Below are 20,779 nucleotides of genomic sequence, written 5' to 3' on the forward strand. Positions count from 1 at the left end.
GGAGGGGCACTTCTTGTCGATGCTGCGGTACTCAGTCCTGAGTCCAATCGCGGCTCTGATGCCGGTCGGAGTGCCACCTCCATCAGAAGGCCTTAAGCCTAATGTCCCAGTCCTTCTTAGTATGCAGGTGAAAGCACTTACAGATTTTACACTTCTCGGAGACTTGGGCTTCCCCCGAGCACTTCAAGCAATTCTGATGTGGGTCGCTCAGTGGCATAGGCTTCTTGCATGAAGTGCAGGGCTTAAACCCCAGGGACCGGGACATGCCCTGATCCTGAGAACTTGCTAACTAATGAGCTAACAACTAGCAAACTACTTTTTAAGAACTACCTTAACAATATATACACCAAAAACAGCTACGCCACTAGGAAAAAAAACAGAGACTTGCAAGAGCAAGAGAGTTGTTCCAGCACCGTCACGAGCGGTAAGAAGGAACTGAGAGGGAGGGGGGCCGGCAGTGCCATATATGGGAGTGCATAAGTGCACCGCTGCAGAGAGCGCTAGAGCTGGCCCTATGGATACTGTTAGGGGAAAATTTTTTTCAGCATCAATGCATGTGGCGCACACACACACCTAAATCAGAATGGACATGAACAAGCACTCAAAGAAGAAATAACCGTGACAAATCTTAACCTTACCTATAATTGATTTCATTATAGTATTAAACAATATCTAGCAAATAAATGCATACTACTACCAATGTGCTCAATGGTGGAATAAATAATCAAAATCTGTTTTCTAGATTTAGGTCTGGATAGTGTTACAGTGTTAATTCACTTGCATAAATAACTGCTTTCTTTCAGAGGTTAATAACCCTAAACAACTCATGTGCCCATGTTTTGCTTGTCTTGATGTGAAATTTGACTTAAAGATGTTTTTATGAACTAATATAATTAATCAGATGCACACTCAGAATTCATATAGCTATAATATATTTTCAGAGCAAATACAGTACAGTAGTGTATGCTAACAAAGTGATAAACCTGTCAAACTAAATATGCTTGGTGTAAAAGTAGTACTTGAGTGCTCTTTTCATTCCTTGCTATATAAAGTGTTACAATAACCAAAATTTCACATTGCATTAAGGCCAATTTTTTGGTCTGATCCAGCTATGCTGACAGCTGTCCTACTTTACACCTGGCTGCCCATAAACTCAAGGGACCATTCTGACAGCCAGAGATTGCTAGCATATATAGACACCCTGGAGATTCCCCTTTTTCCCAGACACAGTTCCTACACCAAGTGATGGGAGACAGATAGTATAGGAAACCCTACAGCACACCTATGCCACAACAGGATTCCCCTACACAGGGGCTCCTCTATTAGCAGGTGTTAAAGCTGGCCATGTCTACTCTATGGGGTCTATAGTAGCATAGCTACAGTGCTGTAGCTCTACTGGCATAACCCTGGAGTGTAGACACAGCCTCTGTAAATGGAAGAGGTTTTTCTGTTGCTGTAGAACACTGCCTTCCTGAACAATGCTAGGTTGATGGAAGCATTCTTTCGTCGACCTAAATGCAACTATGTCGGGGATTAGGTCTGCATAATTATGGTGCTCAGGGGTGTGGATTTTTCACACCTGACTGCCAAAACTGTGCTGACCTAAATTTTAAGTGTAGACTAGGCCACTTTTTTATATTGCTGGAGTAGCACAAAGCAGCCTTAATGGACAAGAGAATCTGGCTCTAAGAGGTTTAATTGAATGCATGTGTTCATTTACACATTACAGGCCAGTTTCCAACTCATGTAAATCAGCATAGCTCCACTGAAGCTCTGCTAATGCATATCACCTGAAGATCTAGCACTATACATTTTGTAATGAGAAGTTAAGCACACCGTTTCTATCTTCGGTATTTCAAAAGGGCTTCTCACTATGATATCCAAACACTTTTAATATTCTGTTTCCATTCAGTGCCCTACTTTAATTTCCAGTGACAGTTTTTACAAGTTAATGCTATCTTTTAAAATCTATCTCCATTTACTAAACTAAATAATTACAGAGAGGCACATGTGGTCACACAGTTTGTTCTTTCAGTGTCGGTTTTAGGCTTTAAGGGTAATCTTATTTTCTTTCACAGTACATTGGCAACATGCATCACTTATTAAAAAACAATCCAACTCTGTTTCTAGAGGCAATTAAACAACATTTAATGAGCTCTCCTGACATGATGAAATGCTGCATCCGCAACTTTAAAGTTATGAAATCAATAAACAGAATATTTACACTGCAATATAATAAATACCTTGGACTAACTACCGTGTGACTTGTATTTTACTTCTCTTTATTAGACTTTCAGTACATAATACTACACTGTAGATACTGATTTATAGACCAATAAGGTGCATAATCTACCAAAACACAGGGCTAACACTTATTTAATTTGGGCCCATTATAAAATTACAGTATCTCAAAATTTAATTGTGCTTCCTCTTTGGAAGGAAACCTGCTTGCTTAATAGTGTGAAACAGAGCTCACAAATCTAATTATATGTCAATTTTCTGAGAGTTTATAGTAAAAGACATCAGAAGCTAAGGTGGTATCGTGCATCCTCTATTAAAAGCAGCCTATTTTGTTATTCGGCATCTCAAACTGCATATCTACTTGGTAAAACCTGAAATTAAAATACCCTCTTAACTGTTTGGCACTAGTGGTTGCAGCATGCCCTATCACGGGGAAGGGGATGTATGGCTGATTGGAATGGGTTAGAGCAGCTTCCCCCAAGCCAATATTCCTCTGTGTGTGTCTACACTGCCTATGCAATTATTGTTGGGCAGGGCCTGTCTGTTCTACTGTGCTTTCTGTACACCACAGACAACACAATGAAACTTTCTAGAACATCAGTAGCTTTTCTTGAACAGTCCATGATGTACAGTGAACATCTAGTTTGTTCTTTTATTCTTTCTTCATAAAACTTGCTTCCATCCCTTTAATTAGTTTGTTTCCCTTTTCTCAATTCCTCCCATTAAGTGGACATTTTCCTGACCCTTAGGTGCAAGGAACTGTATGTAGTATTCAAGATGACTCATCTGTACAATACAGATGTATAGATTCCGAAGCCAGAAGGGACCATTGCGATCATCTAGTCTGACCTTCTATATAACACAGGCCAGAGGATTTTCCCCAAAATAATTCCTAGAGCATACATTTTAGAAAAACATCCAATCTTGGTTTACAAATTGTTAATGATGGAGAATCTGCCACTACCCTTGATGAACTGTTCCAATGGTTAATTACACTCACTGTTAAAAATATACGCCCCATTTCAAGTCTGAAACTATCACATCTTATCACTGAAGTGTTTTCCCTCTGTAAACATTTTAGAAGAGGAAATCTGGAGTATTAGCTTTTAACACAAAATCACAATGGATGATAAATGTAACATTTGACCTGCACATTCTTTAATTTCAATTAACCTTTACCAATACTCTTCACGGAAACATATTATACTTTTAAAATGAACTTTACCTGTTTGAATTCTGAGTCTTTTCCCACCATGACTTGAAGACTATAAATAATTGGATCACCTTTCATTGGTTGCAAAATCTCCCATGTGATTTCACAAGTGTGATCATTTACTCTCTCTATTCTTGGTGCTGAAGGAAAAAAACAAGTACATTAGTTAACTGTTTATAGTCTCCAGTTAGTTAGTGGTTTCCACTAATCTGAAAACTGTACTCTCTATGGTATTTTGTTTCTGAAACACAGAAACAAAAGATTTAAGTGCAAAGATATTTTTCCTGTCAACTTCTCATGTTGGTTAACACTGCATAAATAAGGAACATAATGCTTACATGTTGTTTTGTTACCTCCACAAGGAAGCAAGGACAATTATGATTCTCATGAATGAATATCATAAGAAAGGTTAGTTGTTATGAAGAATATAGTCTGAAAGAGCTTTTATTGTAGAGGAGTGTTAAGCTACTAGATTTAGATAAAAAATTGCAGTTTGAGATCAACTGACCCAGTCTGAACATAGGAATTGCCATACTCAAGCATCTAGTCTGGTCTCTTTCAGACAATAGCAAGAAACAGATGCTAACATAAGAACCCTGCACTAGGTGGAGACAGGATAATCTGACCCCACATCATCTTTTCCTGGTCTCTAATAGTTAGAGATTGACTTAAATCCTGAAATAAAGGTTTAAAATCCCTTCCACAATTTTTTTCTCATTAATTATAATATCTCTGGATATTCTTGATATCCATAATAATGTCCAGTCTCTTATGAATCTTGTTAAATTCTTGGCCTCTATGACCTCCTATGCCAGTGAGTTCCACAGTTTAATCACGTTGTATGAAAAAATATTTTATTTTATTGGTTTTGAAATGCCCACCTTTTAATTTCACTGAAGGCCTCTTCTTTTTGTTCTGAGACAGAGAGAACATAAGTTCCCCATCTACTTTCTCTAGACTGTTCATTATTTATATAATTTTATCATGTCCCATTTTATTAATCTCCTTTCTAAAGTAAATAGTCCCAATATTTCCTATATCTTTTCATATGAGAAATTTTCCAGACCTTTGATCATTCTTATTGCTCCTCCTCTAAATCCCCTCCAGGTCTGCAATAGCTTTTTTGAGATGGGGTGACCAGCACTGCAAACAATATTCCAGGTGAAGCCATAGCATTGATTTATATAAAGGCATTATTACTACTTTGGGTATTATTCTTCATCCTATCCTTTATACATCCAAACATCTTAGTAAAGCAAATTTCAGCATACTGCGTTATGTGCACAGGTCATTATACCCTGGCAGAAATGCATGCAAAGAACTATTTGTGGAACTCTATCCCTGTGTGTTTAGGAGGCCCACAGAAGCTCCACTCTTTTGGACACCAAGATGGTCAGCATCAGAATTCCTCTACTACAGACCTCAGGAAATCTGGGGCAGCAGTTTTCCTCCTTGCACAGCTGTGGAGATGTGCAAAAGGGGAATCCCAACGCTGCAGACCTATGAGGTGAATTGCTGGTGTTGAAGTAAAGTTTCTTCCACACTGGGGAAGATGCCTGTGTAGTGTAATTTCTGGGGACCTTTAGGTTCTGCTAAGCAGATTCTTTTCTCTGCCAAAAAACACCTACTATATATAAAAAGGTTAACGCGCTGGAGTTTAGCTGCAGAACATATATCTTGGGAACGGATATTGAAAATATTATTTGTCAACTTTTGATGGATAACATTTTCTCAACTGGCACAAAAAGAAAAAAATTATGATAACAAATAATGTCAAATGACCTAATGGCTGCATCAGGACAGGAAAGAAGAAGAGTAATCTCCACTCCCTGAAGAGGAGGAAGAGAAAGAAGAGTACAAGCCTTGATATCCAAAGGAGACCGGGAAAACGATACCCCACTGCTGCTCCATCTCCTTTGCCCTTGATTGTGGGGGTGAAAAGAAATCCCCTCTCCCAATACAGAAAGAAGAATCTTACAGTGAGTGAGAGCTGGGAGGTGGGATGAGTCTGAGACTGTGTGTGAGACAATGGAAGAGATTGGGTGCTGCTGGGTTGTGTGTTGAAGTAATTTTATAAATTCCTCAACAATACAAAGGAAGGAAGGCGCAAATGATGACATAGGAAGGGGCCTGATATAAGTTGGTCTGTAGGTGTCCTAGATGGATCTGACCTAGGGTGACTATATTTCCCAAAGGGAAAATGGGACACTGCATGGGGCTAGCCTGAGCCACGACACCGCCCCCCTGCTTTGCTCCCGAGCCGCTTGTTTGATCCCTACTCACCCAAGCCCTGCCTTCCCCCCAGCACAGGGCTGACATTGTTGCTTGCTCGAGCCCTGTCTGCCTTCCTCTCCCCCCTGTGCAAGGCTGGCTTCATTGCTCACTCAAGCCCTGCCTGCTCCCCGCGGGGCTGGGGCTGACATCGCTGCTGGCCTGAGCCCTGCCTGCTGCCCACCTGAGGCTTGCCTCCCTCCTGCGCAGGGCTGGTATTGCCAGTCACTCCTGCATCCCCACACGTTCCTCCATACCCCACTTTTGCTTCCCCCCCAAAAAAAGTTGAGATGGCCAGGACAGGGCTTAAAAAAGGGACTGTCCCGGCCAAAATGTGATGTATGGTCACTCTAATGACCCAGCCATGCTACCAGGACACCAAAAATGCTAGACTCCTGCCCTAACACTTCCAAAAGGAATATTACTACAAATGCCTAAACAAACTTACTTCTGACCTTACAGAAAATTAAATCTGTCCCCTAAGCGTATAGTATCAGACGTACAGTTGTGGTGACTTGCATTCAAGCCCGACAAAAGGCTGTCAACCCTGCTTTAACTGAAAAATGCAACATCCCATTAAGTATGAAGCTGCTGCTGCTACCTTCACATCTACACATTGAATGCACCCATCATGGAGTTCTGCATGCCACGGTGTATGTGTTTGTTTAATGCACAGTAAAGAGGAATTGTTTAAACCCCATCAAAAAGAATTCATTGAATAAAATATGATTACAAAGACCTTTCTATTCAGTTCAGTTTTTAAAGAAATCTTTAAAAAACCTTAACTTCAACTTCGGACTTAAATTACTCAGCACTGCCCCTTCACTGCAAACTTGTTTATACTGAATAGGACAAGTAGTACTGATTTATTAAGTAGTGAGAAAAATGTCAAGACAGTTAAATGACAATAAGTGAAAATACAATGCTTACCTTTCAAGGCAGCTGGAACAGATTTGGGAGTCGTGAAAATGTACTCTTGAGAAAGTGGACCTTCGCCAGCTTCATTACAAGCCTGAATACAAAATTTGTAGGATGTTGATTCAATGAGTCTTTGTACTTTGTATGTATGACATGGTCCTCTGTACAAGGATATAAACCTGAAAGTGGAAATAGTGCTTATGTAAACAGATGAAATAGATTCCAAAGTAGTCTGCATAATTTCTATTTTTGTTTTAAATTCACTTTTTTTTTTTTTTAAAGCTCCTGGAACTTAATGAGAAGCTCACAAATACTGATTTCCAAGTTAACCAATGGTCTTTCAGTAATAGAGAACAATGAGTTTACTTTTCAATAAGCAGTGACATTTCTTCTTGGAGCGGGGAAAGGAGAGAGCAGTTTGCTCTGGATTAGTTTTAGTATGTGGTGCTAGTATTATCATTGCTCCCCCATCATCCTGCTTTTCAAAAATGGGTGAGTTTGGATGTCAGCTATGCACCTCAGAAATACTCCTCACTAGCTCTAAGAAAGGGTCCAATCTCTGTGGTTCCCATTGCTCTTCCACATTTTTGTGGGAAAGGTGTGCTGTAGCCTAAACCTCGTATCTGCGTGGGAGGGATTTGTCACAGTTGCAACATACATTGTTGTCCTACTCTGACGGCTTTTTTTAGATTGGCCACACTCTCGTGTCATGACGGTGGGGCAGGTTGGTCTCACTGGCCCATCTGTTTGATTTTCAGTCTTGAGGGTTCTAATACACAGCAGTGGTTTTGTCTCAGAGACAGTGATGAGGTTTTGTCACCCTGTTCTACTCCTGTTCATTTCTGAGTGGGGGGGAAGAGAGTTGGGGTGCAGGCAGTTCTTGAACCTGAATTATTCTTTGGTGGCGATGGTGAATTCCCTGCTTTGTGGATCTCCATTTCTGTTTCTCCCTCTGTCAGGGCAGTTTCCACTTCGTAGATCCCTACTTTTGTCCCATTCTCAAGCTATCATATGCTCATATTAGGGTAGTGTATGTGGTGCAGTGGTATTGTGTGTTCTGTTATCTAGGGAGCGGTGGTGCAAGTAAAAATTAATTCCTTAACCTCCTCACCCTGTAAAGACAGCAGCAACAAGGTGAGAACTCACCTACCCTCCCCCATCTTCAAGTGGCACATCAAGTTAAAAAGATTAGATCAGACTTAATCAACACAAATACTTAACAAAACCAAAGAAAACTAAAGAGCATGGTGGCACAAGCAATCTCATCTCCACATCAAGCTCTTCATGTTGAACCTTCGCTATGAAAAACTCTTCAGTTTTAATTTCTTGAACCTTCTAATGCTGAACATCAGACTCTCCCCTTTTCTTCCCAAAATAGAAAACGTCTTAAATTCATTTAAAACTAAACCAAACATATGGAATCTTCCTCCACTTATGACGTTCTGATCATTCCTTATCCATCAAACACCACCACTTGTAAATGCAGGGCCCAAAGTGATATGAGTACTAACCTTCCATTCTTATCTTCCATTTGAAGGTGGTACTGAATGGAGTCAGTTAATGCTTTTGAAGTCCCCTCTCCCCATTTCAGCTTGAGAGTCTGAGAATTGTATACAGCACATTCCAGGCGAGGTGGATCAGGAGGGAGTGGCTTTGTTTTCAGTTTTATTGTGTGGCTGAAAGGACCTGCTCCAAGACTATTTAGGGCTTGAATGCGTATTCTAATAATTAAAAAGAAAAAAAAAATCCATATAAACATGGATACAGATTTAAAAGGGTAACTGATTAATTCCAGCACTTATATTCATGGGTGTTACAACAGAGAATAATAAGGTCATTGAATAGATACTTTTTATGATACACATGTCTCTTAATATTAAGAGCTGTTGGATTTAAGTCATAAATTTCATGAATGTGCATTTGTGTACTTTAAACAATCTAGTCTATTAAAAATAAAAAATATTAATTTAAGGGCCAACTTCATATAATGACAGGGAATAAAAGTTCTATTGTCTGGATCCTGGGACATCAAATGATCCTAGTTGAGCACAAGAACATATATTTATATAACTTATATTTATAGAAAGCCATGATCTTCCAATTTCTGCATATTTTTGTTATACCTGATAAATGAAATAATAAGCAACAGAAAAATATTCAGCTTTCTCTGATAATAAACATCCATGTTAGGACCAGCCTTAAGAGTGTTGGGATGGCCAGAGAGAAGTTTTGAGAACCTCCTAGCACTGAACTAATTCATTAAAAATGGAAGGGAATATTCAGGCTGCCACCAGTTTTTTCTTTTGCTTGGAGCTTGCAATGGTGCTGGTATCACTGGCAGCAGCCCAGTTGGTCACTCCAAACAATGAATTATCAAGGGATCCACAAGAAAAAAGAGGGACAGAAAATGAAATAAATCAGAGGACTAGCAGCCTATTGTGATTGTGGTAGGAACCAGGAATAATCTGTGATTTTTGGGAAGTCAATCTTGAAAACTTTCAATCTCATGAACAGGTTTATAGTTTGAAGGTCTGTACTCAACAAAGAAGATTAGAAACTTATTTTTACAAAACAAAAGCAGAAAATAGCCCTGACATTTAAAGGGTATAGAAATCAGGAGACATAGCTGCAGGCTTTATGGATTTCAAAGGCAGCCCTTTATTAGGCCAACAATCTATGACTCTAAATCATCTCATTTTCCATTAAAATAGCATACATTAATGTCTGAATGCTTTAAAAAAAATCAATGTTTGGGGCAACTGCAAAAAACAAAACAAAAAAAAAATCCGAACTCTGAACAATTGAAGGCCTCACTTTCAAAATGTTGGGATCCATTTGTGTGCACTTATTTAATTCCTTATATATATCCCTACAGAACTGTTTAATGTTGATTGTGTTAATTTATTAGCACACTGTAGCACTGGGGACCACATATTTGAGTTTTGTTTATTTTCACAAGAAGCTGGCAGAGTTTATCAATTCTGTGATATAAAAGTATCTTTGTGGATTAAAGGTCTTTTGTGGGTCTTTGCAGTGTTAATTTCCAGTTCTTCAGTACATTTTTTTTAAAAACAATTTCTCAATGTGCCAAGCAATGGTTCTTTCAGTTACTAATGTAACAGTTTTAAAACTACTTGTGACACAAAAGTATTTTATTTCTAAAAAATAATTAAGGGTTGTCCTGGCAGTCTAGAATGTTGAATATCATACAGATGACGGAAATCCTGGCCCTAGTGAAGTCAGTGGGAGCTTTGCCATTGTCTTCAATGGAATCAAGATTTCATTCAATATATTTTAATGCAGAGGTTCTGTGTTTGTAACATAAGCACAGAAAGCTGTTATATTCTAAAAGTGACTCAAATGACATTGTGGAATTCTGTGTTCATCATCTTTTAATAATTTCTACATTAAATTTAACCAATTTACAAGGAAAAGGATGTTTTCTGTAACCATCAATTTTGCAGATGCTGCCTGGGATCTCAAAGTTATGCTCTTTGTGCCTAGATGTATCACCACCAGCTATAAAGAAATTGCATCACACTATGTAACAACCTGCCACTGGATCAGAAATGAACCGTAATGAGAAATGGACGCAGCGGACCAAATGATGTATAGTCCTACCATGCACAGATCTTACTTACTTTGACAGATACCTTAGGGGTCTGTCTCTTTTCAATACTTTGGCAACACTAGTATAGCTGGTTTCATGACAACAAAGTCTCAATGAATTTGAATTTGGGATCAGAGCTTTGTTAACAAATACGAAGTTGATGCATGAGTCTGAATGGAATTAGGTTCCTTTTTTCCAGAACTGTATTGGTTCTGCCATGCTAACAGGGGTAAAAACTTGGTAGACACAACTGAATGACCACAGACCAGATCTATTGACTTTATTACATAGTCTCTTTTCTGACTGTTGCTACACACTAAGGCTACGGCTACACTAAACATCTTAGAGTTGTGTAAGCTCTCTGTGTAGCCGCTCTAAGCCGACAGGAGAGAGCTCTTCCGTCAGCTTAATTACTCCAACCCTTGTGAATGGCGGTTGCTATGTCAATGTGAGAAGCTCTCCCACCGATAGTGCTGTCCACACTGCTTAAATTGGCATAAATTATGTTGCTTGGGGGGTGCTAATTCATACCCCTAAGCGACATACCTTACGTTGACTTAAGCTGTAGTGTAGCCATAGCGTAATACTTTGATAGGGCAGTAGTGATTAGAAGCAATGTGGGAACAAAGGCAATAGATTATTTTATTTCTATGTAAAACAGTAAAGAAGCCACACCACTTTGCACAGCATACCTGTATGTTGTGTCTGGCTGCAAATTGTCTATGAAATAGCTCGAAACCTTCCCAACAGTTATAGGCTGCTTTTCTCCAAAGTCTATGCTGTAGCCAAGGATTTCAGAACCATGGTCGCAGGGCTTTTCCCAGCTTATGGCAAGGCATGTGGAAGGCGAATAGTGTGGATTCTCCACTTCATCTTCACTTCTCCCCTGAAGACAGGTCACAACTGCAGGTACAGAGGCTGGCGTCTTGCATACAACTACTTCACTGAAAGGTCCTGCGCCTGCAACATTCACAGCCTGAAAATGCAAAGTAACATAAGGATGGCCATACTGGGTCAGACCAATGGTCCATCTAATTCAGTATTCTGTCTTCTGACAGAAGCCAATGCCAGGTGCTTCAGAGGGAATGAACAGAACAGGCAAGCCTCAAGTGATCCATCCCCTGTTGCCTATTCCCAGCTTCTGGCAAGCAGAGCAATCAGAGGCTAGGGACACTCAGAGCATGGGGTTGCATCCCTGACCATCTTGGCTAACAGTTATTTGATGTACCTATCTTCCAGGAACTTATCTCATTCTTTTTTGAACCCCATTATAGTTTTGACTTTCACAACCTCCCCTGGAAATAAGTTTCACAGGATGACTGTGTGTTGTGTGAAGAAGTACTTCCTTATGTTTGTTTTAAACCTGCTGCTCATTAATTTCATTGAGTGACCCTTGGTTCTTGTATTATGTGAAGGAGTAAAATAACACTTCCTTATTCACCTTCTTCACATCAGTCATGATTTTATAGACCTCTACCATATCCCTTCTTAGACATCTCCTTTCCAAGCTGAAGAGTCCCAGTCCTTTTAATCTCTCCTTATACAGAAGCTGTTCCATACCCTTAATCATTTTTGTTGCCCTTTTCTGTACCTTTTCCAATTCTAATAGATCTTTTTTTTGAGATAGGGCAATGAGAACTGCACGCAGTATTCAAGGTGTTGGCGCACCATGGATTTATACAGTGGCATTATGATATTTTCTGTCTTATTAACTATCCCTTTACTATCATTATGTATGTATAGTTGGGATTTATGTTTTCCAGTGTGCATTACTTTGCACTTATCAACACAGAATTTCATCTGCCATTTTGTTGCCCAGTCATTTAGTTTTGTGAGATCCCTTTGTAACTCTTTGCAGTCAGATTTGGATTTAACAATCTTGAGTAATTTTGTATTGTCTGCAAATTTTGTCACCTCACTGCTTACCCCCTTTTCCAGATAATTTATGAATATGTTGAACAACACTGGTCCCAGTACAGATCCCTGGGGACCACCACTATTTACCTCTCTCCATTGTGAAAACTGACCATTTATTCCTACCCTTTGTTCCTGTCTTTTAATCAGTCAGTGATCCATGAGAGGACCTTCCCTTTTGTAAAGTCCCTCTTGCTTACTTTGCTTAAGAGCCTTTTGTGAGGGACCCTGTCAAGGCTTTCTGAAAGTCCAAGTGAACTATATCCACTGGATCGCTCTTGTCCACGTTTGCTGACCCCCTTGAAGAATTCTAATAGATTGATGAAGCATGATTTACCTTTACAAAAGCCATGTTGACTCTTAATCAACAAATGGTGTTCATCTATGGGTTGGATAATTCTGTCCTTTACTATAGTTTCAACCAATTTTCCTGGTACTGAAGTTAGGCTTACAGGCCTGCAATTGCCAGGATCGCTGCTCGAGCCTTTTTAAAAAATTGGTGTCACATTATCTGGTATAGAAGCTGATTTAAATGATAGGTTACATACCAGTCAGTAGTTCTGCAATTTCATATCTGATTTCCTTCAGAACTCTTGGGTCCTGGTGACTTATTACTGTTTAAACCTCCTCTATTGACACCTCAACCTACGCTAGTTCTTCAGATCTGTTACCTAAAAAGAATGTGTGGAAATCTCTCTCATATCCTCTGCAGTGAAGACCAATGCAAAGAATTCATTTAGCTTCTCTGCAATGGCCTTGTCTTCCTTCAGCACGCCTTTAGCACCTCGATCATCCAGTGGCCCTACTAACTATGTGACAGACTTCCTGCTTCTGATGTACTTAAAAACCTTTTTGCTTTAGTTTTTTGAGTCTTTGTCTAGTTGCTCTTTAAATTCTTTTTTTGGCCTGCCTAATTATACTTTTACAGTTGACTTGCCAGAGTTTATGCTCCTTTGTATTTTCCTCAGCAGGATTTAACTTCCAATTTTTAAAGGATGCCTTTTTGCCTCTAACCACTTATTCTACTTAGTTGTTTAACCATTATGCACTTTTTGGTCCTCCTACTGTGTTTTTTAATTTCGGGATACATTTAATTTGAGCCTATATTATGATTTTTTTAGAATGTTTCCATGCAGCTTGCACTTTTAATTTCTTTTTTTGACTGCACATTTTAATTTTTATTTAACTAGCTTCCTCATTTTTATGTAGATGCCCTTTCTGAAGTCAAATGCTACTGTGGCAGACTTCTTTGGTGTTTTCCTCCTTACGAGGATGTTAAATTTAATTATATTATGGTCGCTATTACCAAGTGGTTCAGCTATATTCACCTCTTGGCCAGATCCTGTGTTCCACTTAGGCGACATCAAGAATTTCCTCTCCTCCTGTGGGTTCCGGGACTAGTTAGCAGTCATTTATGGTGTCAAGAAACTTTATCTCTGCATCCTATCCTGTGGTGACATGTACCCAGTCAATATAGGGATAGCTGAAATCCTCCATTTTATTGATTTCTATTTTTATAGCCTCTCTAATCTCCCAGAGCATTTCATAATCGCCATCACCATAACAGTCAGGTGGTCTATGTTATATCCCTACTGCTATACTCTTATTATTTAAGCATGGAATTCCTATCCATAGATAATCTCTTTGTTTTGGTTTAGGTGGCGCCCATCCTTTCTCAGTAGGGCTCCTCCTTTCCCCAAATGTTCCTTAGTTCCTAATAAATTTAAATCGCTTCTCTCTACACCATCGCCTCATCTATGTATCGAAACCCTGCAGCTCTGCCTATTTTACTGGCCCCGTGGGTGAAACAGGAAGCATTTCAGAGAATGCTATCATGGAGGTGCTAGACTTCAATTTCTTACCTAGCAGCCTAATTTGACCTCTAGGACCTATCTCCTACCTTTCGCTATTTCACTGGTACTTACATGTACCACGACCACCAGCTCCTCCCCAGCACAGCACATAAGCCTGTCTAGATGTCTTGAGAGATCTACAGCCTTCACACCCGGAAGACAAGTCACCATACAGTTCTTCTATCATCACAAACCCGCTATCTATATTTCTAATGATCGAATCCCTGATTACTATTACCTGTCTCTTCCTAATTACGGGGATTCCCTTCCCTGGAGAGGTATCCTCAGTTAGAGGATATCATGACATCATCTGGAGGGAGGGTCCTAATTATGGGATTGTTTCCCTCCACTCCACTTTGATGTTCTCCTTCCCTGAGAAAGTAAAATAAATTTTCATGGAAACACCAAGATCTGTGAATAGCAGGATACCAACAGTAATTCTTCCTCTTTACCTGAACCCTGTAGTAATATACAGTTGCAGGCAAAAGTCCTCTCATTTCATAATTGAGTCCAGGCCCACAGTAACAGATCTGCATGCATCCTTCCACACTGCCCCACTCCAAACGGTATTCTGTGATGTCGGCTCCATTACTTACTGGGACCTTTAAAGTTAACAGAAATAATTAGGACTTAAATTCATTGAATAAAAATCAGACTAAGCTCACCAAATCTTGACTACTTTCCCTGTAAAACAGTAAGACAATGAACGTAGCATTTAAGCCATAAAAGTAGGCCAGAAAGCTCTAGAAACTACATTTTCACAAGTCACCCTATGGTAGCTTCTGCAATCTCCAGTTTGTTACAGTACAAGCAAAACACTGCATTATTTTATTGGTTTTGAGCACATTAATATACTAATAGATAATGTTCATGGTGGCAGAGTATTGTATGTGGAGCAGATAACTGCTTTTTCAGTTGCTTAAATACTGAAGTGACACTAAGTGATAATCATAAAATCTATTAAGTGTGGAATATACTTTAAAGTGATTTCTCTCACAGGGCTAGATTACAAATAATGAAATAAAATTATTCTCTTCTTTCATGGAGGACATGAAAGTGCAATGCTACCTCTTCCTTGAATTTACCAGTCCAAGATATCAGTTCACACTGGGAGCATGCTATAATGAATCACTGCACCAGGGCAGTGTTTTTAAAGGGAATAATAAGTTTAAGAAGTGGCCTATATGAGAAGGGAGTATGACTGAACATAAACAGCATTTGAAAGGGTAATGTTTGATGTCCTGTAGCTATGATTGGCAGAAATCTCTCTCTTCAATAATTTACAATAGATTGTGGCACATTCTGGACTAAAGAGGCCTATTTATAGATTACATTAGAAATTGTTAAAAAACCTTTAGGTTGCAAAGTCAAACACTAGAAAGTTAGGATGCATCAGAAGTTAGGTTGGCTATGTAAACTTTAATTCTGCTCCCTTGTGGGTATGTATAATCTTTAAATACATGATCATTTACTACCGTTTTCAGAGGACCTTTGCATCATTCAGGACACAGAATGGACAATCAAGGAATGAGGCAGCTGTCCAAATATTTTTATTCTTATTTTTCAATTAGTGGCTCCATGTCTTATTTGCTGCACATTGTCCAAAGCCTACGACCAACACAGAATTATTTTTCTCATGGTCTTTTCAATCATGGTACTTATAATAACTGTATCTAAGTGTTGCACATACAATAATTAATTTATGTCAACTACAAGATGATAGAATTACTTTCCCATTTAAAAGATGGGGAAACTGAGGTAAAGAGGCTTGACTGAAGACACACAGTGACTCAGTGACAGGGCCAGGATTAAAACTCAGGACCTCCTGACTCTCAGTGCTGTGCACATTCTTGTAGACCAAACTGCCTCATTGACAGAGATGCTGAGAATCCACAGTTCCCAATATCTTAAGTTGTTTTTGCGAACTTTCAGCACTTCTGCATCTCAGTTTGCAGATATCTTAAGTCAGGCACCCAGTAAATGAGGAACATACAATTAAAATTTTGGTTCAAATTACTTGTGTGACATCATATAGGAAGATTGTGGCAGAAGCAGGGATAGAACAGAGTTCTGTGAGGCATTCACCTGCATTAAACATGAGACCATCATTTCTCTTCCTGCAATCCCTTGCCTTAGTCACTACACACCTTCCTATTTCTGCAGCAAATGAGGCAGTGTCCAACACATGACAGCCCTAGATACCACAATGATTCAGCACCAGAGCAGTGTCCATCCTGTGCACTGAACAGGGGGGCCTGGGGCCTGTGCAAAAATATGTATGTGATTATGAAATTAAAGACTGCATCCTAATGCATACACATGAGTGTGATGAATTAAACTTACACAGGCAATCTTAATTCTGGCACTTCCTATCTTCTGAGTGATTGACTTTGAAATCTAAATACTAACTATTCTTTTAACACAGTTTTTTGTATGTAATTTCCTAGGTTTTTTTTTAAAAAAGGAAAATAGTAAAAAGAAATTCTATTATGTGTAACTTTAACAACTTCCCCCATCATCAACCATCAGTATGATTTGAAATCTTAACCTTTAGCACAGCTTGAGCTACAGAATTAATGACATTAGCTGTCAGTAGAAGGACATAATAACAGAAGGGATGGAAGCAGGAAAGAGGCCACACGCTGGGTTTGGGGATGGTCAGTGAGAGCTAGTCTGGGTCTCCCTCCCCTGCTCTCTCAGGGCATGTATGGAGCTCATTCCCCATGTGGTAACCCCAGAGGGGGGATAGGTTACTGGGGCCATGTCCTAGATCCAGCAGCTGTTGTCCGTGAGGGGGTTCCCCTCTCCGGGGGAGGTTGCCTGCTCTGAGTCCACAGGGCAGTGTGCTGCTGCTGCTTTGTTCCCAGTGCAGCATGGTGTCTTCGATTAGAGTCTTCTTGTGCAGTTACTATTTTAGTATGCTGCCAAAATTTGGCTGGCAATGCAAATGACAGAAGAAAATGGTGACTTTCAAAAATGTATCTTTTTTCTATCTCAGCTAACCAGAACTGAATTTCATGGGAAAAATAAAAGACACTTCTCTGGCCCCAGGACTTTCTCCCTGCTGAATTTTCAAGTCCTGTTGCAAACAATGAAAGTATTAGAGAGTCTTAAAAAAAAAAAAAGTTTCAAGAACGTTTTTAATGAAAAGTGTTAGGTAACCTAAAAATAGAGATTTCTACCAGCTCCCTCCTGTAATGTGGGATTTCATCCAATGCTTACTTTGTTCGTTATTTATGCTCAATGAGACCACGTTATATAATATGAATTCTCCAGGTGGCCTTGTGCAAAAGTATTTTAAATAATTTTTTGCTTTTTAAAAATGAATATTCTATAGATGCAAAAATGCATCTTAAAATCTTGAGCCTTTTTGCATTCCTCTACATTACAATGCTAACTCCCCAATTAAGCACGTTTTTTTAAAAAGTGAAGAGTCTCTCCCTGACTCTGCAGAGACATTTTTTTTCAAAGTTAGTCTTGATGAGATTTATTTTACTTACTAAAAATCACACACCTGACAGTTGGGGGTTTAATAGAAAGTCGGATAGACCCTTTTTAACATTATTACTGATGTGATGATATAAAGTATAAATCAGCTTAGAAAGGTGGTGAGTGTAAAATAGTCATTTGTATTTTGTAGCTATCTGGATTTTCTGCAAAGGAAGATAAACAAATTGTCTTAAAAAAATTAAAAAGAACCTGCATCAAATTCATACACACAGTGAAAAACCCATAATAAAAACAAAAGAACAAGAGGACATTGTGTGTTGGAGTTTGAATACGCATAGATCATTTAGTTACAAATATAGTATTAAAGGAAATGGCAAAGATGCTTTGAGGACTTTTATATTGCTATGTTTAAGTTTCACTGTAAAGATGACAATCAGAAAGTTTGTTTCTGTTTTGGTTTTTTAAATGTTGTCTTTATAAATGTTGCTACAGTTTAGGTTTTTAAAAATTGACAAAAGAATATAAAAGGCAAAGACAGTAAGACATAAAATAAGCCTAAAATACACAGCATAACAAAATATTCCTACCTCCCAATACACCTGTGCACATGCTGCCGATCTACATGTCACTTGAGGGGGTTTGCATTGATCTGGTGGTCCAGGGGCTGTAGTAATTTCACATTTTTCTGAATAGGGTCCAAACTATTAAAAACAGATTAACATAATTAGTACCATGCTTCTAAATAAAAGTTTTGCTGACAGTAGCTGTCTATCAGTATTAGAATTTGACATTCAGCATCAAATATTGTGTGACTGTAATTTACAAGATGACAGTTGTGACTTCAGGGTTCATTTCAGTGTTTGAGCATTTGTCAGAACTACCACACCATTCTTCCTATTTATTGCAGTAAGAATAAACATGACAATTTACACTCTGTAACTTACAAGAGAACATTGCTCTGTAAGTTGCAGTTGCCAAGTTATATATGACAGCTAACCTGTAACAGAAAATATTGTACAATTGTGTATTTATTTTTATCTAAAGGAAACAGAAGACTCCAAATAATAGGCTACAACTATAATTCTTCCTCTAGATATTAGAAAGTAGTTCAGCATCCATGACCATTCAACCTTTTGTTTCTCTGCCAACATTACCAACTAGAGAAAATCGTGATAAAGGTTTCTGGTGAGGTGGACTCCTGAACAACATTAACTGAACTGAGGTGCCCACTCAGCAATGGTTGATTTTAAAATAGTTAATGTAAGCTTAAAGTTAAAAATATAAGGAACCAGAGAACATTTTCCTACACTTGGTAAAGTACGTTAGATAAACAGCACAGAAAAAATGTAAGAAAATGCTATGTTCCAGAAAGCCTATAGCTGTGGAACACACACACAACAATCAATGTGCAAAACCACAGTATATAAAATCATCTACCTATTTCCTTCACAGGGGTGCTACGATAATTTATTAAAGTTTGTACAGAGTTTTGAATCAATGTTACATCATTATCAACATTAGCATTTAGATTTAAGTAGTAATTAGATGGTTTCTCTTTCCTTTATCCAAACAACCCAGGCTTATTACAAATTGGACTTTAACTGCTGGCTCCCTATAGTGCAGCAATAGATCATTTGAACCAATTAAATCTATATTAAGAATCTGCATGACAAAACTTCTTAATATCTAAATATTTTGAAAGAGTAACATGCATAACAACAATTGCACTCTACGCAACTTGTTTGATTTCAGATTGCCTGCTTACCCCAGCTTTGTTAGCTGCTCGCAGTCTAAAGCTGTACGTCTTCCCAGGAAGAAGGTTGCTTACTGTGCATTCAACATCTGAACCTTGGTAAACCTCTCTGTGTTCGTCTGTTTCCACAGGAGACATTTCCAGACCATAACAGGTAATAGGTGAGCCACCATCTGCCTGAGGTGGTCCTAAAAAAATAGGGAAAAGGCTTATGTAGTTTTAAAAACATATCAGCACATTTTGATCTCTTAGGCAATATCTACACTATAGACTTCTGCCGGCTTTGCTATGTCAGTCAGGGGCGTGAAGAGTTGTGACCTTGGACTGACACAACTGTGCTGGCAGAAGTCCTAGTGTTGATGTAGCTATACCAGCAAAGCTGTTCTTTCACCTCTATAGCTTGTTTCATTTGTGGGGGGTGGTTTTACTACACTAGTACAAAGCACAGCTTTGTTGGTATAGATGCATCCACACTCAGAGAGCTTTGCTGGCATGCTATACTGATATACGAACATTGGTAAAGCACTCCTAGCATAGACTTGGCCTTAGAGGATAGTTACAATAACAATTACCCCATCTCAGCTGAATTTCTTTTGCTCTTGGTCTACCCTGTAGTCTGGGAGGTTGGGCTGGACCAGGAAGCACTGCTGGTGTCTGCACCAGTAAAGAATCAGATACCTATAAAGGAAAAATTGACAAAAACCTTAATGTAATCGGATACATTTTGACCTTAACTCGTGAAGAAAATGAGAATACTTTGAACTACAAATAAATTTAATAAATTTCATAAAAATCAGTAAGGTGTTTGGATAAATATTACCATGCAGATCTCAATTTAGGAGATCTACAAAACCAGAGACACTGGAAAATACATACAGTTTTTGCCCCGGTATAACTACGTTGAGTAGGGATGTGATTTTTTATTGATAAAGTTATACTGGTAGTAAATATATTTATGTCAGTATAAAGGTGCCTTGCACAAGTATAGCTTATTCCCCATCCTATACTGGAATAAGTTTTATCAGTATAATCACTTTTATATGGCTATAACTGTGTCCGTACTAGAGGTTGTACCACTTTAACTATACCGTTACATTTTTTGCTGTAGACAAGGTCTGAAAGAGAAAGTAAGTAAAAACTGTTACCAAAAAGTAACAATACTTTTTTGATAGAATAGTTGAATTGTCCACTTTTGCACTGCTTTGTATAATTTAACATGCAGTAAACTTCCACCTCCAATTTGGGGGTGTGCGCAGGGATGCACATCATAATCCTTGTGCAGCATGGAATCCTATTCCACAAGGGTGCCCTGCATATGCTCAGGCAAAGGCAGGCAAAATGCTCTGCTCTTGTGCAGATCTGCCAATACACATTGTTACACATGGATCAGAGGTGTCTGCAGAGCACTACTCTGTTGCCTGAGGAAACATTCATTCCCTGCTCCACCTCCACTTGTGCTCAGCCCAGCTATTCAGACTGGGTGCTAGGATGATGATTTGGCTTTAGGAGAAATGAATATTCACACTACTATGCTGAGTTAAACAGATACTGCTTTA

The 20,779-nt window shown here is 38.8% G+C and overlaps 1 protein-coding gene across 5 annotated transcripts in view; it reads right to left on the reverse strand.

Annotated features, from left to right (window-relative positions):
- The window catches only part of FNDC3A (fibronectin type III domain containing 3A), a 194,057-nt gene that overhangs the window by 10,428 nt on the left and 162,850 nt on the right, over nt 1–20,779 (reverse strand). For all 5 annotated transcript variants that reach the window (XM_067563102.1, XM_067563103.1, XM_067563099.1 and 2 more), the window contains 8 exons: nt 19,796–19,901; nt 19,236–19,411; nt 18,058–18,171; nt 14,473–14,622; nt 10,946–11,229; nt 8,155–8,364; nt 6,656–6,822; nt 3,467–3,594 (listed from right to left, as the gene is read on the reverse strand). In XM_067563102.1, the coding sequence (XP_067419203.1) occupies nt 3,467–3,594; nt 6,656–6,822; nt 8,155–8,364; nt 10,946–11,229; nt 14,473–14,622; nt 18,058–18,171; nt 19,236–19,411; nt 19,796–19,901 (1,335 nt within the window). The remainder of the gene's footprint in view (nt 1–3,466; nt 3,595–6,655; nt 6,823–8,154; nt 8,365–10,945; nt 11,230–14,472; nt 14,623–18,057; nt 18,172–19,235; nt 19,412–19,795; nt 19,902–20,779) is intronic.

The sequence above is a fragment of the Emydura macquarii genome, unplaced genomic scaffold (assembly GCF_026122565.2).
Source record: "Emydura macquarii macquarii isolate MOO-44397 ecotype Brisbane River unplaced genomic scaffold, CSIRO-AGI_Emac_v2 contig_2473, whole genome shotgun sequence".
Taxonomy (NCBI): domain Eukaryota; kingdom Metazoa; phylum Chordata; order Testudines; family Chelidae; genus Emydura; species Emydura macquarii.